Source organism: Mustelus asterias, chromosome 5 (genome assembly GCF_964213995.1).
Source record: "Mustelus asterias chromosome 5, sMusAst1.hap1.1, whole genome shotgun sequence".
Taxonomy (NCBI): domain Eukaryota; kingdom Metazoa; phylum Chordata; class Chondrichthyes; order Carcharhiniformes; family Triakidae; genus Mustelus; species Mustelus asterias.
In genome coordinates, this window is record NC_135805.1 from 81,137,567 (window position 1) to 81,158,847 (window position 21,281).

Genomic DNA, 21,281 nt, shown 5'->3' on the forward strand with positions numbered 1-21,281 from the left:
ATATAGGGATGGGAAGTATGCCAAATCTATCAGTCCCACCAAACATGCCTTCATTTGCTTCCTTGGGTCCCACATCATCGTTGACATCAGTGACCTCCATGCCACCTTTGGGTATGTCAGCTGCCCTGCCACCTGCTGTTAATACGTCAACATTGCCAAATGGTACATCTATCCTTATTCCGCCATTATCTGCACAGAGTTCTGCAAGTAAGTAATACAAGTTGAGTTCTTGTATTTTGATCTCTAATTGATAGCGTTATTTCAAACCGTATGTAGATTTTTTTTTTACAAAACATTCCTTGCAGTTTTGTTCATTTTTTTATATTTGCTCTCGTAGACCTTTATCTTGAATCTTCCATTGAGAAAATGAGGTAAAGTTCTTTATTGTTTCACAAAAAAGAACACAAATGATTATGCTGACTATTGGGAATTTTAACTTTCAGTTATATTCATGTCTCCATCCAATTTAGCCAATTTGAGAAATGAAGGATTCTACTGAATCACTGACATCTAGTTGGATCTGAACTGAATATGGCTGCTTAGAGCTGCAATTTGCCACTCCTGTGCCAAATATTGCTGTTACCAGGCAGATTGTTACTTTAACTGTAAAGTATTTTATGAGGTGTATTATTGGGGTCTTTTAAGTCCTTTGTACTTCCTCCTCTTTCCTGCTATATTAAAGCAGCCTTGACTTTGGGGTGGTGGGGCAGGAGTGAGCAGAGATTATAGTCGAGAATTGTTGACCACATATTAAATCCTGATGGCTGCAAAGTACCTAACCAAAAACTGAGGTGCTGTCCTTGAGCTTGTACTGAGTTTCATCGGAACACTGTAGTAAGTTGAGGACAGAGAGCAAGGTGGAGAAGTAAAATGATAGGCTGCCAGAAGCTCGCATCATGTGTGAGGACTGAGCGGAGGCATTCCACAACACAATCACCCAATCAATTTGGTCTCTGCAATGTGGAGAAGACTGCATATGAGCAGCGACTGCAGTATATTAAATTGAGGTAAGTACACGCAACATGCTTCTTCACCTAAGAGCAGCCTTTGGGGCCTTAGATGGTGAGGTGAGAGGACGTGAAACATTAACTCTGTTTCTCTCTCCACAGATGAGTATTTCCAGCATTTTGCATTTTTATTTGCCTTTTCTTATTGGGTACGAAAGCTCAGTAACCTGAAAGTAAAATCATCTCTCATAATCCACTCACCAAATCCTTAATTCATGAATATATTTGCAGATTTCATCTGCGATAAATGCACCATAATGATGATGATCAAAATTCAGTAAAATCTCAGGGATCCTCAGGGAATGGGTGGTGCTGTTAATCAAAAATGCCAGCGAACGGGGAGTTAGATTATTCTGGACACAAGGCAAGGTGCTGTTCTGTCTTTGAGGGGCTCAGCGGACAGGGGCAACAGTTGTGCAGTCAAGGATCCACAGTGAAACCGTCACAACTGAAGACAAAGTTGTCTTCAAGACCTTGAGACTGTTTAGAAAAAAATGAGCTGCTAATTTCACAGACAGTTGCGTATATCATTGTTAAACTGATGCAATAATTTAATAATTTCAATGTAAAGCCTGAGATCTGTTGTTTTTATTAGTTTTCTTTCAAGAATGCATTATCATTGAACATAAGGAGGTCCTGTGGCATCGTGGCAGCAATGGACCAGAAGTTCTGGGTTCAAGTTCATAATGGTGGTTTAAAGGGCAGATAATCAGCTTCGGACTCCTTCCATCATTTCCCCACTATTCCCCAAAGATAAAAGTAGTGTGCATGTTAAAAAACAGTGGTATGTTTTAAGTGACTAACTTAAAAAAAAATCGAACTGTTACTAGAAATTAAGGTTACTCGAAAATTCTGGTTGGCACAATGCCAGAAAACAAAGTTTACTATGGTTTTAATTTAGTCACCTTCTGTTAACATTCTCATTTTGATATAGAGTAAGGAATTAATAACATTTAATTGACTTGCATTAATTAAAAAATTACACATTTCTGTTAATAACTGTAATCGACACTTGTCACTTAAAGCACAATGAAGTTCTAAAATCATATAGGTCACAGGTTTAATTGCATTTCAACAAGATTTTGCTTTCATACGGCATTAAGTTAAACTGGAGGCAGTCAAATTAACTGTGCCTCAAATAGCTACAGGCATAGAGGATTAGGAGCAGGAGTAGGCAATTCAGCCCATCGTGCCTGCCCTGCCATTTAAGTTCATGGCTGATCTGGCTGTGGTTTCAACTCCACTTTCATGACTGTCCCCCATAGCCCTTGACTTTCCTATCTCCCTAGGTATCATCGGCAGACTTAGCTACTATACTGGCCCTTTTCATCCACATCATTGGCAGGCACTCCCAGAAAGTGTTTGTAATCTCTGAGAATATAATTATTTCTTCCTTTCGATACATTTAGCCAAATAAGCTTCTCCCTTCTAAATATTTTCTCTTTCGCAATATTCTGCTTCATAGGAACATAAGGCAGAGGAGCAGGAGAAGGCCATTCAGCCCCTTGACTTTGCTCCACCATTCATCATGGCTGATCTTCTATTTAAAGTCATTTTCGTGCAACATCTCCATTTCTCTTCTTATTTTTAATATCAAGAAATCTATCATTCTTTGACTTGAATATACTCTATAATTGAGCCTCCATAGCCCTCTTGGGTAGAGAATTCCAAAAATTCACTACCCTCTGAGTGAAGAAGTCCCTCCTAACCTTGACCACAAATAGCCTATCTCTTATTCTGCGACTGTGCCCCCTGGTTCTAGATCCCCAGGTCAGGACAAACATCCTTTCTGCAGTTAACCTATCGAGTCCTGTAAGAATTTTGAATGTTTCAATGAGATCACCTGTCCTTCTTCTAAACTCTAAAAAATATAATAAATTCAGTCTCCTCATAGACTGCCATCCCAAGGATCAATTTGGTGAACCTTCGTTGCACTCCTTCTATGGCAAGTATATCCTTCCTTGGGTAAGGAGACCATAACTCTGCACAATACTCCAGGTGCGGTCTCACCAAGACTCTATACAATTGCAGCACAACTTGTTTGCTTCTGTATTCCAAACTCTCTTGCAAAAAAGGACAATGTTCCATTTGCCTTCCTATATTCTTGTTGCACATCCATATTAGCTTTCAGTGATTTATGAACAAGGACACCCAGGTCCATTTGAACATCAACACTACCCAACCTCGCACCATTTAAGAACAGAGAAAGGGGAAGCGGGTGTTGAGAGGAAAGGGAGAGTGTGTATCTAGCTCATTCACAGTCTCGGGGTTCTTATTTGTCCTCACCCCCACACACCAACAGGCATTCTCACATTGGGTGAGAGTGAGCATCCTGAGACTGGGAGTGAGCTGGACGCTGGCCCCTCATGTAGTAGGGTTGGACAAGCCTGCCTTAGTTGCTCATAGAACCTCTTTCTTTGTCATGCTATGCCACTGCAACTTGGACCACAGTAATTGGATCCATCCCCTCCCACTGCAAGTTTCCTTTTCTGCCTCAACAGTTTTCAGCATTTTGTCTCCAACAAATTTATTCATGTAGTTTAAACTGTGCAACTACTTCCATCCCTGGACCCTATTTGGTGGGTTCACTAATGACCTGGCACTGAACAGTAAGTTGCAGGTATTGATTTGTACTCTGTCACTTTTGTTATTACTGCAACATATCCACAATGATATGGAATTTTCCCCTGACTGTGAAGTATATTCTGTAATTGAAGTGTCTCTCTGTACACACAATTGATGTAATGTTACTGTGCAGTTACAGCTTCCTAGGGACATAACGGTTGCAGTTTTTTCAATGGAAAAAAATGGCTAGAATTTGAGACTGTGGAAGTAAATTAGAAGAATCTATACGTGCTTCATACTTTGACAGCTGTCTTTAAGTCTAGCCACCAAACTTCACATCAATTATAAGGCAGTAGCTTTTTATTTTAGCTGTAACAGTACTTGAATTAAGATGACATTTGTGTCCATGGTTTAATAATTTTAAGTTGCCTGCACACTACTGTATATTTTAACTGGTCAGATACCTGTTTAGGCCAACCAGCTTCCTTTGCATGACTTTGCTTGTGCTTGATAGAATAATGAGCAGTTACATGGAGGAAGCTTTGAGATAAGCTACTGAAAAATAGGGGTATCTATTATTGTACTTCTTCCTTGACCTTTGTTTCTCATGTCACGGTGTTGGCGCGGTGGGACAGTGGTTAGCACTGCTGCCTCACAGTGCTAGGGACCCGGGTTCAATTCCCTGCTTGGCTCACTGTCTGTGTGGAGTTGCACGTTCTCCCTGTGTCTGTGTGGGTTTCCTCTGGGTGCTCCAGTTTCCTCCCACAGTCTAAAAGACGTGCTGGTTAGGTGCATTGACCCAAGCAGGTGTTGGAGTGTGGCAACTAGGAAAATTTCACAGTAACTTCATTGCAATGTTAATGTAAGCTTACTTGTGACTAATAAATAAACTTTTAACTTTTCTTTTTTTTAGCACTCCCCCACACTGGGCCTCTGAGGCAGCCATTAGCAGGATTTGGAGGCACTGGCCTGCACAAAGCTCAGTCATTGATAGATCTTGGCTCTAGCAGGTACAAGTACAATTTTTAAAAATAGTACATTGCTCTGTCCATTGCATTTGGGCAGATTGCACAGGAAATGAGTACATTGCAGATTTAGTCATCTGATGTTGTTTTGAGTGTAAGTAAATGTTATTTAAGTACAAATTCTAGTTCCAGCTGAAACTGTTAAATCAGCTAGAAACAAAGCAGTACTTTTGAATCGGAAATGTAATGCATTTATATTTTGTGTCCGATAAGCCAGGAAAACTTGTTCTTTGTTCTTGTTTGACAAACTGTCAGAAAATTATTTTCCTACTTTTCCCTTGAAAGTGTGATATAGTAGCCATCACAGAGACATGGTTGAAGACAGGATATGATTGGAAACTCAACATTCCAGGATACAGAATCTTCAGGCGAGACAGGGAAGGAAGTAAAAGAGGAGGAGGCATTGCATTGTTAGTTAGAGAGTCAGTTACTGCAGTAAGAAGAGATGATATATTGGAGGGGGCATCAAATGAAACTTTGTGGATAGAGCTGAGGAATAAAAAGGGGGCAGCCACATTGTTCGGTGTTTATTATAGACCCCCAGATAGTCAGAGGAATATTGAGGAGCAAATAGGTGCTCAATTTATGGAGGTGTATAGAAACAATAACAATAGGGTTATTATACGAGGTGATTTCAACTTTCCCACACTAACTGGGGTATACATAGTGTTAAGGGCTTGGATGGAGTAGATGTCTTGAAATATTTACAGGAGAACTTTTTAAATCAATATGTGAAGCGTCCAACAAGGGAGGGAGCTGTGCTGGACCTGATTCTGGGGAATGAAGCTGGACAGGTGGTTGAGGTGGTGGGGGGAGCATTTTAGTGATAGCGATCACAACATGGTACAATTTGAGCTTGTTATGGACAAGGAAATAGGCAGGCTACAAAAAAAAAGTTTTGGATTGGGGGAGAGCAGACTTCAGTGAAAAAAGACCGGATCTAGCCTGGCATGAGTGGGAACAGCTGCTAACGGGAAAATCTGCAGAGCAGTGGGGGACATTCAAAAAGGAAATGGGGAGAATGCAAGCCCAACATGTTCCCTCTAGGGTGATAGGCAGGAATAACAAACCCAGAGACATTCAGGCTTGAGAAGGAAAAGAAAGGCTTTAAAAAAATACAACGGAGCAAATCAGTGGAGGCATGAGTGAGGTATTGAAAATGCAGGGTGGAGCTTAAAAAAGCAATTGGGAATGCAAAGAGGGGATATGAGAAAGCTCTGGCATGTAAAAGTAGGGAAAATCCCAAGATATTCTCTAAGTATATAAGTGGGAAGAGGATAACCAGGGAAAGAGTAGGACACATTAGGGATCAAGGGGGCAATCTGTAGGTGGAACCAGAGGACATTGGTAGAGTGCTGAATGAATACTTCACATCCGTCTTCACCCAAGAGAATGAGGACAATGGTATGGAATTCAGAGAGAGAGAGACTGTGAGGTTCTTGAGCAAATTAGAACTCAATTCTAAATTGATAGGCTTAGAATTAAGCCTACAATAATGGGCAAGGACAAGGTGAATTGTGCCATTGGCTGCTGTGGGAGCTAAGGGAGGAAATTGCAGGGGTTTTGGCCCAAATTTTCAATTCCTCTCGGGCCACGGGGGAGGTCCCAGTCAACTGGAGAACAGCTAATGTGGTTCTGCTATTTAAGAAGGATTGTAGAGATATACTTGGGAACTACAGACCAGTGAGTCTCACAATCATTGGTGGGGAAACCATCAGAGAAACTTCTGAAGGAGAGCATCTATCTCCACTTAGAGGTAATGCTTGATCAGGGATAGTCAGCGTGGCTTAATCAGAGGGAGATCATGCCTAACAAATTTGATTGAATTTTTTGAGGAGGTGACCAGGTGTGTAGACAAAGGTAGTGCAGTCAATGTAGTTTATATGGATTTCAGCAAAGTCTTTGACAAGGTCCCACATGGGAGACTTCAGTTAGAGTACTGTGTGCGCAATTCTAGTCGCCACATTATCGGAAGGATGCGATTGCACTGGAAAGGGTGCAGGGGAGATTCACCAGGATGTTGCCTGGGATGGGACGTTTAAGTTATGAAGAGAGGTTGTGTAAGCTTGGGTTGTTTTCATTGGGGCAGAGAAGACTGAGGGACGATCTGATTGAGGTGTACAAGATTATGAGAGACATGGACAAAGTGGATCAGGAGCAGCTGTTACCCTTAGTTGAAGGGCCAGTCATGAGGGGACATAGGTTCAAGGTGAGGGGCAGGAGGTTTAGGGGGGATGTGAGGAAAATCTTTTTTACCCAGATGGTGGTGACGGTCTAAAATGCGCTGCCTAGTGGGTGGTAGAGGCGGGTTGCTTCACTTCCTTTAAAAAGTATCTGGACATATCATAACATTCAGGGCTATGGGCCAAACACTGGCAGATGGGATTAGGTGGGAGTTCAGGTGTTTCTAATGTATCACTGTGGACTCAATGAGCTGAAAGACCTCTTCTGCGCTGTATGATTCTATGAGAAAACACGTGTAGATTTAGAAAGGGGCTATAATGAAAACTGTAACTGAAACCATTGCTAATTTCTCATTCAACCCTTCCCTACTGAATAAGCCAGATGGTACAAGTGGTAAGCACAGAAGGTTGTGTTATTATTATAAAGATCCTTAACAATTCCACTTTCAATAAAAATAGAAGAATGCCAATTTCACATGATAATTAACAGCTTGTTTAATGAAACATGATTGAGGTGTGATTTCATTATCAGTTAATTAATTCTGGAAACTCCCATTAATGGTAATCTCCCATTAATTTTTGTAAGAATTTTCAATTAAGTGAAAAAAGGAGCATAATGATTATAGTTACATTCCATTGATTATTTTCACAGTGCACTGTGGAATTTGACATTTAAATCTGTGTTGCCACATTCGGCAAATGCAGAATACCAAGCACTGATTTTGTTTATAGTCAGTGTCTTTTTGAATTCTTTGTTAGCCCAATGAAGTTTTGTTGTTTAATATTTATAATGAATATGTTATAGGCTCTGAAAACAAGATGTCCCCATTGGATTTGTCATTGTTCACAAAATTATGTGATTGAAAAGGTAGTCATGACAAGCAAAAAAAATCATACCTGTAACACTTGGTTAATAGAATAATGAGTTTAACATGTTCATACATTTGTATGAAGTTCCTTTGTCCACAGTTTTAAATAGTGTCAAGTTTGTTTAAACAGTGAACAGAAGTATTTCATAAAAATGCATAAACATACTTTTTGCAAATGTAGCACAGGGTTAGTTCAAAAAATGTTAATAAACGTTTAAAAAATTTACATCAAGGATATAATATTGGCTATTACGCTGTAAATCAATACCTTGATTAAGATGAGCGAAAGCACAATAGCTAAAGTTGCAGATTACACACAATGTAGGAAAGTATATTGTTAAGAAGACATAAGGAGATTGCAGATAGATATTTATAGGTTGAGTGAGTGGGCAAAAATCTGGAAAATGGAGTATAATATGGGAAAATGCAATGTTGTTCACTTTGGTAGGAAGAATAAAAGCAGACTATTATTTAAATGGAGAGTGACAGCAGAATTCCAAGATGCAGAAGGATCTAGGTGTTCAAGTGCATGACTCTCAAAAAAAGAGTATTATTTGAGTAAGGGTGTAAATGTGTTGGAAGAGGTTTTCTAGATTGATGCCTGGAAGGAGCAGGTTGCCTTATGAAAAAAAGTTAGACATACTGGGCTTGTTTCCACTAAGTTTAGAAAAATGAGGGTGGCATGATTAAAGTATATAAGATCCTGAACAGTATTGGCAAGGTGGACGTGGAAAGGATGTCTCCTCTTGTGGGTGAGTCGAGAATTAGGGGGCACAGTTTTAAGATTGGGGATTTCCTTTTTGGGACAGAGATGAGGAGGAATGTTATCTCTCAAGAGGGTTGTTTGACTTTGAACCTCTGCATCAGAAGGTAGTGGAGGCAGGGCCAATGAATATTTTTAAGATGGAGATGGTAGATTCTTATCAGGCCAGGAATAATGGTTATTGGAAGTAGATAAGAATGTGGAATTTGAAACACAAACAGATCAGCAATGATCTTACGGAATGGCGGAGTAGCCTTGAAGAGCCAAATGGCCAACTTCTTCGAATACAACTTTTTATACTAAAGGACTGAAAATGTGTCCTTTTAGGAACTGATGTTTGTGATCTGAATGTTACTTGCCATATATTGCCCAAGCTTCAATGTGGGCACAAAGGAGTCGTGAATAGTACAGAACACTGTGTAACCATTAACAAACATTCCTACTTCCAACCTTAAGTTGGAGGGAAGGTCATTGATGAAGCAGCTGAAGGGCACTACTCTGAGGAGCTTGGTTGACCCCCATCCACCATCTTAGATATTCATTCCTTCCACCCCTGATGCATGGTGACAGGAATGTATATCATATACACCATGCACCATATACCAAGTTGCTAAGTCTTCTTTGACAGTTCCTTTTAAACCCACGTCTTCTACCATCTTGAAGAACAATGGGAGCCGATGCATGGGAGCACCATTACCTGAAAGTTCCCCATAAGTGACACACCATCCTGACTTGGAGTTTTTTTGTAGTTGCTACGGTATCATTGAGTCAAAATCCTGAAACTCCCTTCCGAGCAACATTGGAATTGCAGCAGTTCACAAAAGCTGCTCACCACCACCTTCATAAGGGCAATTGGGGATGGGTAACAAACGCTGGTGTTGCCTGTGATACTCAAATCTCACAAATGAATGGAAAAACAATCTGTGGGATGTGAGGTGACTGCAGGGAGAGAAATTAGTGGAGCTGAAAAGTGTGTTGGATCTGTAGAATGTTGTGCAAGAGAATGCTAGAAAAATCAGAGTTTGGAGCTTGGGACCTGAAATTATTATACCAATCAGCTTTCCTGCACTCGTGAGATCCTGGTTCCTTTTGATGCAGTGTTCCAGGTTGGCAGGAGCACATTTCTGCTGCTGACTTTGTCAGTCACTTCCAGTCACTCCTGCTTTGTTGAAGAGAGAGTACTTTTCTTCTCATCCTTGGGAGACCTTACCTCAATGTAGCTCCTCAGATCCTATAATAGAATTTTCAGGTAAGAGTAAGAGAGAGTCAGGGGCAGGCAACCTATCCAGGTCTGTCCCCCATTCCAGTGGTTGTTGTAGCCTCAAAAATCCCAAGTGCTGGTTTTTTACACAGAGTGGTGGGGGCCTGGAATGCGCTGCCAAGTAGGGTGGTGGAGGCAGACACGCTGGCATCGTTTAAGACTTACCTGGATAGTCACATGAGCAGTCTGGGAATGGAGGGATACAAACGAATGGTCTAGTTGGACCAATGAGCGGCACAGTCTTGGAGGGCCGAAGGGCCTGTTTCCTGTGCTGTACTGTTCTTTGTTCTAGAAATCTTCCCTTTGACAGAATGGAATTCCTAGTCGCTAATTGGTCAGGGAACCTAGAGGTAGCCTTCTAATACCGTTGCCCTGGGAAAGAGCCTTGGAAAAGCCTGCCTATTAGGAAATTAGATTCCCATCCAAAGACTGGCCCCAATGTTCTGGCAGTGGACAAGATTTGGCCCATTGTGTCTGTTTTTCTCTTTTTACTATTATTAAACTGCATAACTCAAGCCTGTATTTTTAGCATTAGTTTCTGCAGGGGTTTTAATCTTCCTATCAATAACATAAAGACTAATGCTTTGAAACTTTGTTATTGAAATGGTTTCCAAGTTTTAGCTTCCCATGTTTCTGTTTCCTTTTTGCAGCAGTTCTTCATCATCCTCTACTTCTCTCGTCTCACCTAAAATTAGTTCCTCTGACTGGGGAGTTCCTCAGCCCGCCAGGCTCAGATATCGACAATTATTCAATAGTCTTGATAAATCCATGAGTGGTTATCTCTCAGGTCAGTAAAGTATATGTGCTTATGATGGTTGAAGTTTTTTCTTTGGTGCTGACTTAGTCCTGGTGATTTGATTAATCATACCACAGCACTTAGGAGCTCACCTATCTCAATGCAAGCTCATTGCATGGGTTTTGTTGGAAATACTGGCTAAAGAACTGTCTCTATGGAGGATGTACTCTGCCATAGTGATGATTTCCATTCTAATTCCATGAGAATATATATGTGGTTGAAAGTATTAATGTTTGTGCTAATCGAGCATTAGTTTTGGGATATATTTAAAACACAGCCCCAGACACTTCACAGAACCTTTATGGTAATTTTTTTCCAGTAATCAGATGCTGCATTAATACCTGAACTTGATGCTCCTGCCTGCTTGCTCGACCTTTGTCCAGTTGTGATTAGAAATGGTGATTAATCCAGGTTTTGCTAAAGATGAATGGACAATAACAGTTGAAATTCTCTTTTATTTTTTATTGGCACCGATGGTTACTAGAGTGTTAATTGAAATGTTTTGATCAGAAACAGTAAAATTTATATAAGGCAAATGATGAAGATTAACTGAATGCAGGATTGTTGCAAGTGCAATGTGCTAGCTAGTCTGCTAATGATTTGGTTTTGTTTTCAGGCCCCCAAGCCAGGAATGCTCTTGTACAGTCCAATTTGTCACACAACCAACTCGCTACCATATGGTGAGTTCTGCTGTAATTACACAGTCCCTACAGAAGTTCTGTGAACACAGAGTATGGCTAACCAATGAATGGGCTTTCAGATTTAATTCAAGACACTGTTTGTTGACTGTTACGAGATTTAACACAGTGTGACATTTCCAGTTGGTGATTTTTAAATGCTGTTATGTTCTGTATTATAAATTGCAATCGGATTGAAGTGCAACAAGAAAAACTGCTGTGTTCTTATTAAAAACAAATGGCAGTCATAATGCAGCATTTCTCATGCCAAGCAAACTTTTCAAGGTGTTTAACAAGAATGAGTGCATGAACTGGAAAGGATAGTGTGGTGATGGGAATTAGTGTCGAAAACATGATGGAAGAGCAAAGTTCTAGGAGATCTTTGAAAGAAAGTAAAGAAGCAGCTGACAATAGCAACCTGCATTTACATACACTGTGAATGTAGAAAAACATTGAAAAGTACTTTATAGAGGTGTAATCAGACATAATTGGATTCTGACTCAAAGAAAGAGCTGTAGTAAAGGTAACCAAAAACTTGGTCAAAGAGGTTGGTTTTATGGAGAGGGAGGAAATTCTGGAGCTGAAAGAAATGTCACCAATCGTAGAGTGACAAGAAGGTGAATGCAGAAAAGGCTGAAGTTGGAGAAAAAAAGGACTGGAAGGTGCAGAGTTTGATGAGCTTATAGATGCAGGGATGAATCAGCCTTTGAAATTAATTAGATACAAAGATGAGAATTATAAATTGCTGAGGGTGAGAGGGGGCAGATGTCAACGTAGGTTAGCAAGGACAGAGTTGGTGAGTCCTTGGGGCTTAATGTGGGATAGAAAGACAACTGAGAGATTTGCAGATGTGTTGGTGGAAACAGAAGTAAGGAGGGGGGGCAGCCTTGAAATCATTGACAAGGGTACGAAGTTTATGCTAGAGGGCCAAAGACAATGGCTTTAGTCTTACTAATGTTTAACCAACCACAAGAAATTGTGGTTCATCCAGGACTGGATGTTGGATGTCCAGCGGCCCAAAGGCAGAGGTAGTTCCCACTGATATCAGCATCTGAAGTGGAATGTTGAATAACTGAATGTAGTGCAAGAAATGTTAGAACATAGTGAGTATGGATCAAGCAGTAATCTGCAGTGAGAATGGAGAGTGGTGTTTGTTGGTGCCACTGCCTCACCAGTAGTCCAGAAGTATATTTGAACAATCCTGATTTGCCTTCCCAGCTTGCATGAGGATGTCTAGCCAATACTTGGTGCCTTGAACCTTGATCATTTCCAAAATAATTGAAGAATGAAAAATTCAAAGCATTTAAAGAAGATTGCAAAATATTTTAAATGACCCCATGTTAGGCGCTACCCACCAGTATGAATTGCAAAGATCTTGGTGAAATTGGCAGCCTTTGAACAAATCATTGCATGAAATTATGACCTTTGACAAAATGTTGATTTTTTTTTTGCTTTGTGCTTTAGAGTCACCGTGTCCATATGTTTAGAGAAAGTACTTTGTTTAGAAAGCCAACATAAATATATGCATTAAGTCTCTTCTGTCACACTATTGAATTACAGGAACCTAGCAGATGTTGATCAGGATGGAAAGCTCAGAGCAGAAGAGTTTATTTTAGCAATGCATTTGATCGAAATGGCCAAATCTGGTCAACCTCTTCCCCTCACGCTTCCCCCAGAACTGACACCCCCCTCATTTAGGTGAGTGACTCTCTTTTCTCCAGGATGGCGACATGAACGATACATTTCATTTTCATCCCTCTTGATACTCTTCAGTGTGCTACGCCGTTCTTCAATGGGTAGAGCTCTATGAATGTAGCCAGCCTCTGGATTTCATCCAAGGATCCACTATCATACAAGTCCAATGGAAACCTGGCAAAAGCTGACTGCTTCGTCATTTAAGGATAAAGATTTAGATATTATACGGTTGGACATGGGCTTGACGTGATTAGGCAGCAACAATGTTCAACAGTTTTTATTGTGGAAAAGAACTTGTGCCCAACACAATTTGCAAATTAGGTGGATTTAGATATTGTTGAAGGAAATGTGAGTGCTGGAAATATTCCATTTATTTTTCAATGATGTTTGGGGGAACATTTCCCCCTTCTGTCTGATGCTTAATTTTTCAGCACTTTAGAGCCTGCCATAAGACAAAAATATTGCATCTTGGAAGATTGTACATAATTCAAATATCAAACTACAAGTAATGTATGTGCTTCAGTATAACTGTTTGGTGCTCAGTTCATTTGACGAGGAAGCTAATACCAAGTACAATATGTTAATTTTGTAACTGAAATCTTGTTGAATGTACTCCTACAACAATCCCAAATACTATACTGTCTTCTACATTTACAAGAGAAAAATACTCAGTATTGATCCTGTCCTGTTCCAGATCACATACTGAGAGGCAGACAGGAAATTACCTGTATTGGTGGTATGCTGATTTGCTATTTTAACTTCAGAAGGGGCAACCTGAACAAAACCTTAGAACAGAATTCTGATAAAGAAATGGATCTTACAATGAGCAACTCTCTTTTCCACATTTTGATGTTCGTTCGCACTGTTTTTAAAACATTATGAAGTCAAAAATGGGTGATGACCATTCAAGGAGAATCCAGTAATATCTGTTAGAAAAGTGGATGCTCAGTTTTCTTCATTCTTACTGCATTTGACTCCATTTTATAGAAGGAATCTAACATTCTGGCGGTGGCACTGTGGTTAGCACTGCTGACTCACAGCACCAGGGACCCAGGTTCAATTCCGGCCTCAGATCACTGTGTGGAGTTTGCACTTTCTCCCTGTGGCTGCATGGGTCTTCTTTGGGTGCTCCGGTTTCCTCCCACAGTCCAAAGATGTGCAGGTTAGGTTGATTGGCCATGCTAAATTGACCCTAGTGTCAGGGGATTAGCAAGGTAAATATGTGGGGTTATGGGATTAGAGCCTGGGTGGGATAATGGTTGGTGCATACTCAATGGGCCGAATTGCCTCCTTCTGCATTGTAGGGTTCTATGATTCTGCTTACGTGTGCCGCTGTGAAATTTGTGACATAGTTGATCATCAGGATAACTCTTTGAAACCATGCAGAAAGTGCTTATAGCCATATGAATAAAAATTTGGAGAGGATTGTAATTCTTCTGTTTTTTTTCTCTCTTCAGATCAAGCAAATTGGGCGATGGAATAAATGGAACCCCAGCTCAGTATCAGGAAGTAGCACAGGAAATCCAGGATGCTCAAAAAAAGTCACCTGGTAAATCTACTACCCTGCATGTGTCTTATTTCTCTCCTGTATGAATATGTTGCACAGTATTAAGTGCAGAATAAATTATAATTGCTGTTCTCATCTTGTCCAAAAGTTTAATAGTGAATGTCTAACACACATCCAAGCTTGAAGAAATCATTACAGAATGCAGTATTGTTTGTTTGGTGCAGGCCATAAGCATTGTGATAGTAAGCATAGGTTACTAACATAATAAGCACTGCTTATTAAAGTGCACATCACACCAACCCATGCACATTATCAAACACACAGCAAATAGCATTATTGTAATACAAGTTACAGAAAAGTAACATATTAGCATGATGTAAAATTTAAAGGTTTCTACTCTAAATCCCTTTGCTCATAACTTGTTGCAGCTTTTTGTAGAAGTGACAGAGGGTTGATGAGAGTAATGTTGTTGAAGTGGTGTACGCAAACTTTTAAAAGGGATTCAATACAGTACCGCACAACAGACTTGTGAGAAAGGTTTATAGTTCATGGAATGAAAGGGATGGTAGCAATGTGGATACAAAATTGGCAGAATAATGGCTAATGGATATATTTTGGGCAGCAGGAAGGTTTACAGTGGAGTTCCCTAGAGGGTTGGTATTGGGACCCTTGCTTTTCCTGATATATATTAATGATCTCGATCTTAGTTTGCAAGGGGCAATTGCAAAGTTTGCAGGTGATACAAAACTTGGAAACACTGAAACTGTGAGGAGGACAGTATTGAACTTCAAAAGGACATGGACAAATTGGTGGAGTGGATAACTAGGTGGCAGATGAAGTTCAACGTGGAGAAGTGTGAGGTGATGCATTTTGGTAGGAAAAACAGAGAGACAATATAAAATAAGGGATACAATTGTTAGAGGAGTGCAGGAGCAGAGGAACCTAGATGTGTATATGTATAGATCACTGAAGATGCGAGGAAAGGTAGATAGAGCAGTCAATAAAGCATAGTATATTGGACTTTTTTAACGGGCGTAGAGTACAAAAGCAAGGATTTGTGTAAGACACTAGTTCGACCTTTGCTGGAGTATTGTGTACAGTTTTGGGTGCCACATTTTAGGAAGGATGTGAACATATTGGAGAGAGAAGGCATTTACAAGAATGATTCTAGGGATGAAAAACTTCAGTTATGAAATAGATTGGAGAGGAGATTTGATGGAGATGTTTAAAATCATGAGGGGACTGGATTTTAAAAAAAATGCAAGGGAAGTAGGCTCCACTGGCTACTTCAGTTTTATTGCCCATTCCTAATTGTCCTTGAGAAAGTGGTGGTGAGCTGTTTTCTTGAACTGCTGCAGTCCATGCGAGATAGCTACACCCACATGTTAGGGAGCGAGTGCCAGGATTTTGACCCAGTGACAGTGAAAGAACGCGATATTATTCCAAGTCAGAATGGAGGGGAACTTCCAGTTGATGATGTTCCCATGTATCTGCTGCCCTTGTTCATTTTGATGGGAGTGATCAGGGGTTTGGAAGGTGCTATCTAAGGAGCCTTGGTGACTTAGAACCATAGAATTGCTACAGTGCAGAAAGAGGCCAATCGGTCCATTGAATCTGCACGAGCTCTCCAAAAGAGCATCCTTCCCCTCTGTCCTATCCCCACAACCCCACACATTTACAATGACAAATCCATATGCCTGCAGTGCATCTTGTAAATGGTACACACTGCTGCTCCTGTGCATCAGTGGTGGAGGGAGGTACTGTTTGTGGATGGTGTGCGGTGTGTCAATCAAGTGGGTTTCTTTGGATACAGTAGAAAGGGAGAAACTGTTCCAGATCGTAAAAGTATCAAGAGATTTAAATGATTTGCGAAAGAAACAAAAATTATGTGAGAATACGTTTTTTCACATAGCGAGTGGTTCGAGTCTGGAATGCACTGCCTGGAAATGTGATGGAGGCAAATTTAAATGAGGTCTTCAAGAGGACATTGGATGATTATTTGAATATGAGCAATGTGCAAGGGTTGGAGAAAAGGCAGGAAAATGTCACTAAGTCATAATGCTTTTTTGGAGAGCCGTGCTGACACAGTGGGCTGACTCGCCACCACCTGCACCATAACAATTCTGTGAACCATATTCTGTTAAGGTTTTGTGTGTCATGTCCACACTCGTATGCATTTGGTTGCTTTACATTGGACAGAACATAGTTCTGTTTCCAGTTTGGCAGCCAGTTGATTGCTTAATCGTTATATGGCAATACATCTTATTTAATTTTCCTTTACTTAAGTTTTTCATTCAATCCATTCTGTCCATTGATTGGAGTGATTTATAACCAATAAATGTACAACTGGCAGGGATAAAATAATGGCAGTCTTGTTTGTGTGTCGCAGATTTAGCATACTTTCCATTTTGTGAGCAGTCAATATGTCCAAAAACGTTACTAGAGCAGAAAAGGTCAGGGCTTTCTGTTAGTTCCTGTTTCTTTTTATTTATAAAATGTGAAGAAGTCAGTGATATGTTTGTTTATTGTAACTTCATTGCTCCAGTGATTCTGTACCTGTGCATTATAACAATTACTAGGAAACTGGCAGTTTGGATGACAGAATTCCACCTTTCTTGCAGTGTTGTCAATTTGCCTGCTTGAGTATATCTAAGTTGTTCATCGATTGCTGGCACTGACTGCAGAGGATAGTTTGGGTCATTTCACATGTCATACAGTTGCTACCTGGGCATCACTAAAGCAAGTCCGTATTGATAAACCAAATGGCATTTTCTTAAATATTAAATTATGCTTGTCCACTAAGCATTGCTCATTGCATTGGGTGTCTGCACAAGGTAATATAATTGAAAGAGTACACCCTATTGACTGGTGTTAAAACTGCATTTCAGAGCCCACCCTCTTAGTTTTCCTGTATGTGTAATATCTAATATGAAGATTACCTACCCTGGGTGATTTCCTTCATTTTTCTAATATAAGCACTTTACACGTAAAAGTCCACCCTTTTATCTTGTAGATCTTTCTGAGTGCTAATGATAATCTCAAGTTACACTCTATCAAGCTTGGTTCGACAACAAATCGATTCAACTCCAGATGTTTAATCAACCTCTTTATTTCATTATGTTACGACGTCGGGTCAGTCTTCCTTAATGATGCAGGCTAACAAAGCCTGCAGCCCTCAGGGGAGACTGAACACACTTCTTTGTTTTGGTACAATACAAATACTTTTTTTCTAACACATGCAAGCGACCCAATAGCCTACCAGCTATAGCCCCAATATACTCGTTACCAATCAGAGGATAATAATACTTCGTGCACTCCTCGTGCTGACCTTCACTGGCCAGTCACATTCTGTGCACATATGCTGCAACACAGAACACTTGTGTGATAACAAGTGATCGCAGCTGCATTCAGCTTATCTTAGCAGGCAGTTGTCTGCAGAACAAGGCCATACCATCACATGACCTCACCCAACTGCCAGGAGCCAGGCAATAGTTTATACTCACTTATACTATAATACTGTAAGCATTAGATTATTAATAGTTTCTACAATCAAGGGAGACATCACTATCCAAGCATCACTACACATATATCCACATCCACACTAAAACATCTGATGTGAGAAGAATATCAGCTAATTTTTATAATCTAAGTCAACACAAAATGTTGCCTGTTTTTTAAAATGAGTGGGATTGGAAGGTAATTTTTTGACCTGGTACAGATCGCATTGGGATATGTTTTATGCAACAAACATCAGTGTCTTCGGCTCCTACCATTTGTTGAAAAAGCCTTGAATCAAAAAATCTAGATGGCCATTCCAATATAGGTAGCTTTTAATTAACTTAACTATGTAAAGGCATAATGTTGTTAATGTGCAGAAAAAACAGCAAGCATGGGGCAGCATGGTGGCTAGCACTGCTGCCTCACAGTGCCAGGGACCTGGATTTGTTTCCTGGCTTGGGTCACTGTGCAGAGTCTGCACATTCTCCCCGTGTCTGCGTGAGTTTCCTCTGGGTGATCTGGTTTTCTCCCTCCGTCTAAAAGAGGTGCTGGTTAGGTGCATTGGTCATACTAAATTCTCTCTCAGTGAACCCGAACAAGTGCTGGAGTGTGGCTACTAGGGGATTTACACAGTAACTTCATTGCAGTGTTAATGTAAGCCTACATGTGACACGAATAAATAAACTTTAGCAAGTAGTCAAAAATAAGCTAGCAAAGGTCCAAATGGAAGGGTTTGCATGTAGAGCTCCATTAGGTTTTCACTGCTGGTGCGTGAAGTTTTACTTGTACTTCATTTTTTCACAGTCACTTTTGAGGATAAAAGAAAAGCAAACTATGAAAAAGGGAATGCAGAGCTGGAGCGAAGGCGTCAGACCCTTCTGGAGCAGCAACAACGGGAGGTTGATCGCAGAGCACAGCGGGCAAGGGAGGAGCAGGAGAGAAAGGAGCGTGAGCTGCAAGAACAGGAACGGAAAAGGCAGCTTGATCTGGAAAAACGGCTGGAGAAGCAACGCGAGTTGGAAAGACAAAAGGAAGAGCAAAGGAGGAAAGAAATCGAAAAACGAGAGGTTTGTAATCAAGATTTTAAAACTGGAAAGTGTGTTTTCTAGATTCTGTAGGTATAAGGTGGAAGAATCTGAATCTTACCTTAGTTTGAAAGAATCGGCTAAACTCCTCAGCTTCAATATGCTGTGCTCTGAAGTCAGATTGCGAAGGTGTGATTGTAAAGTTCATGACTTCATGTCATGGCAGTGGGGAGAGTGTGATTGAATTTTTGTACAGTCGCTCCAAACTGCTATTTTATACCTCCTAACACCCAGCTTATACAATATTGGCAGAGGTTGCTGGGGATTTATATTTCACATGGAGGAGAAATAAGTCAAAACATTTGATTCTAGATCTGACTTTATATGTTTATGATGTACAACTTAAGAAAGTAAACTCCAAGTGAACTGTGGCTTAATAACTCATTACAACCAGAATCTGTGTGCTCCATTCACACAATGGTTTTATCACCACTCACAAAATCCAAAACTGCTTCCTTTATACATGTACAAATATATAAGTGGTACTTGTGTGGAATTTCCTCGAGATAGAACATCACAGTGCAGTAAAGGCCCTTCGGCCCTCGATGTTGCGCCGACCAGTGGAACCAATCTAAAGCCCTCTAATCTACACTATTCCAGTATCATCTATGTGTTTATCCAATAACCATTTGAATGCTCTTAATGTTGACGAGTCCACTACTGCTGCAGGCAGGGCATTCCACGCCCTTACTACTCTCTGAGTAAAGAACCTACCTCTAACATCTGTCCTATATCTCTCACCCCTCAATTTAAAGCTATGTCCCCTCGTGCTAGCCATCACCATCCGAGGAAAAAGACTCTCACCATCCACCCTATCTAATCCTCTGATCATCTTGTATGCCTCTATTAAGTCACCTCTTAACCTTCTTCTCTCTAACGAAAACAACCTCAAGTCCCTCAGCCTTTCCTCATATGATTTTCCCACCATACCAGGCAACATCCTGGTAAATCTCCTCTGCACCCTTTCCAACACTTCCACATCTTTCCTATAATACGATGACCAGAACTGTACGCAATACTCCAAATGGACCCGCACCAGAGTTTTGTACAGTTGCAGCATGACCTGGCTCCGAAACTCAATCCCTCTACCAATAAAAGCTAACACACCGTATGCCTTCTTAACAACCCTATCAACCTGGGTGCCAACTTTCAGGGATCTATGCACATGGACACCCAGATCCCTCTGTTCATCCACACTACCAAGTATCTTACCATTAGCCCAGTACTCTGTATTCCTGTTACTCCTTCCAAAGTGAATCACCTCACACTTTTCCGCATTAAACTCCATTTGCCACCTCTCAGCCCAGCTCTGCAGCTTATCTATGTCCCTCTGTAACCTGCCACTTCCCTCTGCACTGTCTACAACTCCACCGACGTTAGTGTCATACGCAAATTTACTAATCTATCCTTCCATGCCCTCATCCAGATCATTAATAAAAATGACAAACAGCAGTGGCCCCAAAACAGATCCTTGCGGTACACCACTAGTAACTGAACTCCAGGATGAATATTTCCCATCAACCACCACCCTTTGTTTTCTTACAGCTAGCCAATTCCTGATCTAAACCACTAAATCACCCTCAATCCCATGTGTCCGTATTTTCTGCAAAAGCTTACCATGGGGAACCTTATCAAACGCTTTGCTGAAATACATATACACCACATCAACCGCTTTACCCTCATCCTCCTCTTTGGTCATCTTCTCAAAGAACTCAATAAGGTTTGTGAGGCACGATCTACCCTTCACAAAACCGCGCTGACTATCCCTAATCAAATTATTCCTTTCCAGGTGATTATAAATCCTATCTCTTTTATAATCCTTTCCAATACTTTGCCCACAACAGAAGTAAGGCTCACCGGTCTATAATTACCAGGGTTGTCTCTACTCCCCTTCTTGAACAAGGGGACAACATTTGCTATCCTCCAGTCTTCTGGCACTGTTCCTGTAGACAATGACGACACAAAGATCAAAGCCAATAGTTCAATGTTGAGCATTAGATAGTAAAATTGGGCTTTACTTCATAGAGTTCTGATAACTTGGATAAATTAGGAGAGTTGTATTGTACAGAACTGGTGTGAAGCATAAATGTTTGCATTCTGCATTTAATAACACCTAGTGTAACAGAAACAGTTTCAATCTGGCAGCTTATATACAATGGTAATGGGACTTGTGAATTGTTATCTCAGGTAATGCCAATAATAAACTAATTTGACATTTTTAAATTTAATTTTTTAATGATTAAAAAAAACATTTTTTTTGTTTGGCAGTTTACTGAGCATTCTCTTATTCCCAATTTAGAATTGTAAATTTGAATTATTTTAGCAAACCAGTGTTCTCTAACTACAATTG

At 40.4% G+C, this 21,281-nt stretch overlaps 1 protein-coding gene across 6 annotated transcripts in view; it reads left to right on the forward strand.

Moving 5' to 3' along the window:
- Positions 1 to 21,281, forward strand: part of LOC144493636 (intersectin-2-like) — a 195,797-nt gene that overhangs the window by 84,279 nt on the left and 90,237 nt on the right. For all 6 annotated transcript variants that reach the window (XM_078212896.1, XM_078212899.1, XM_078212897.1 and 3 more), the window contains 7 exons: positions 7 to 207; positions 4,486 to 4,582; positions 10,324 to 10,460; positions 11,086 to 11,149; positions 12,707 to 12,844; positions 14,299 to 14,390; positions 18,651 to 18,913. In XM_078212896.1, coding sequence (XP_078069022.1) covers positions 7 to 207; positions 4,486 to 4,582; positions 10,324 to 10,460; positions 11,086 to 11,149; positions 12,707 to 12,844; positions 14,299 to 14,390; positions 18,651 to 18,913 — 992 coding nt within the window. The remainder of the gene's footprint in view (positions 1 to 6; positions 208 to 4,485; positions 4,583 to 10,323; positions 10,461 to 11,085; positions 11,150 to 12,706; positions 12,845 to 14,298; positions 14,391 to 18,650; positions 18,914 to 21,281) is intronic.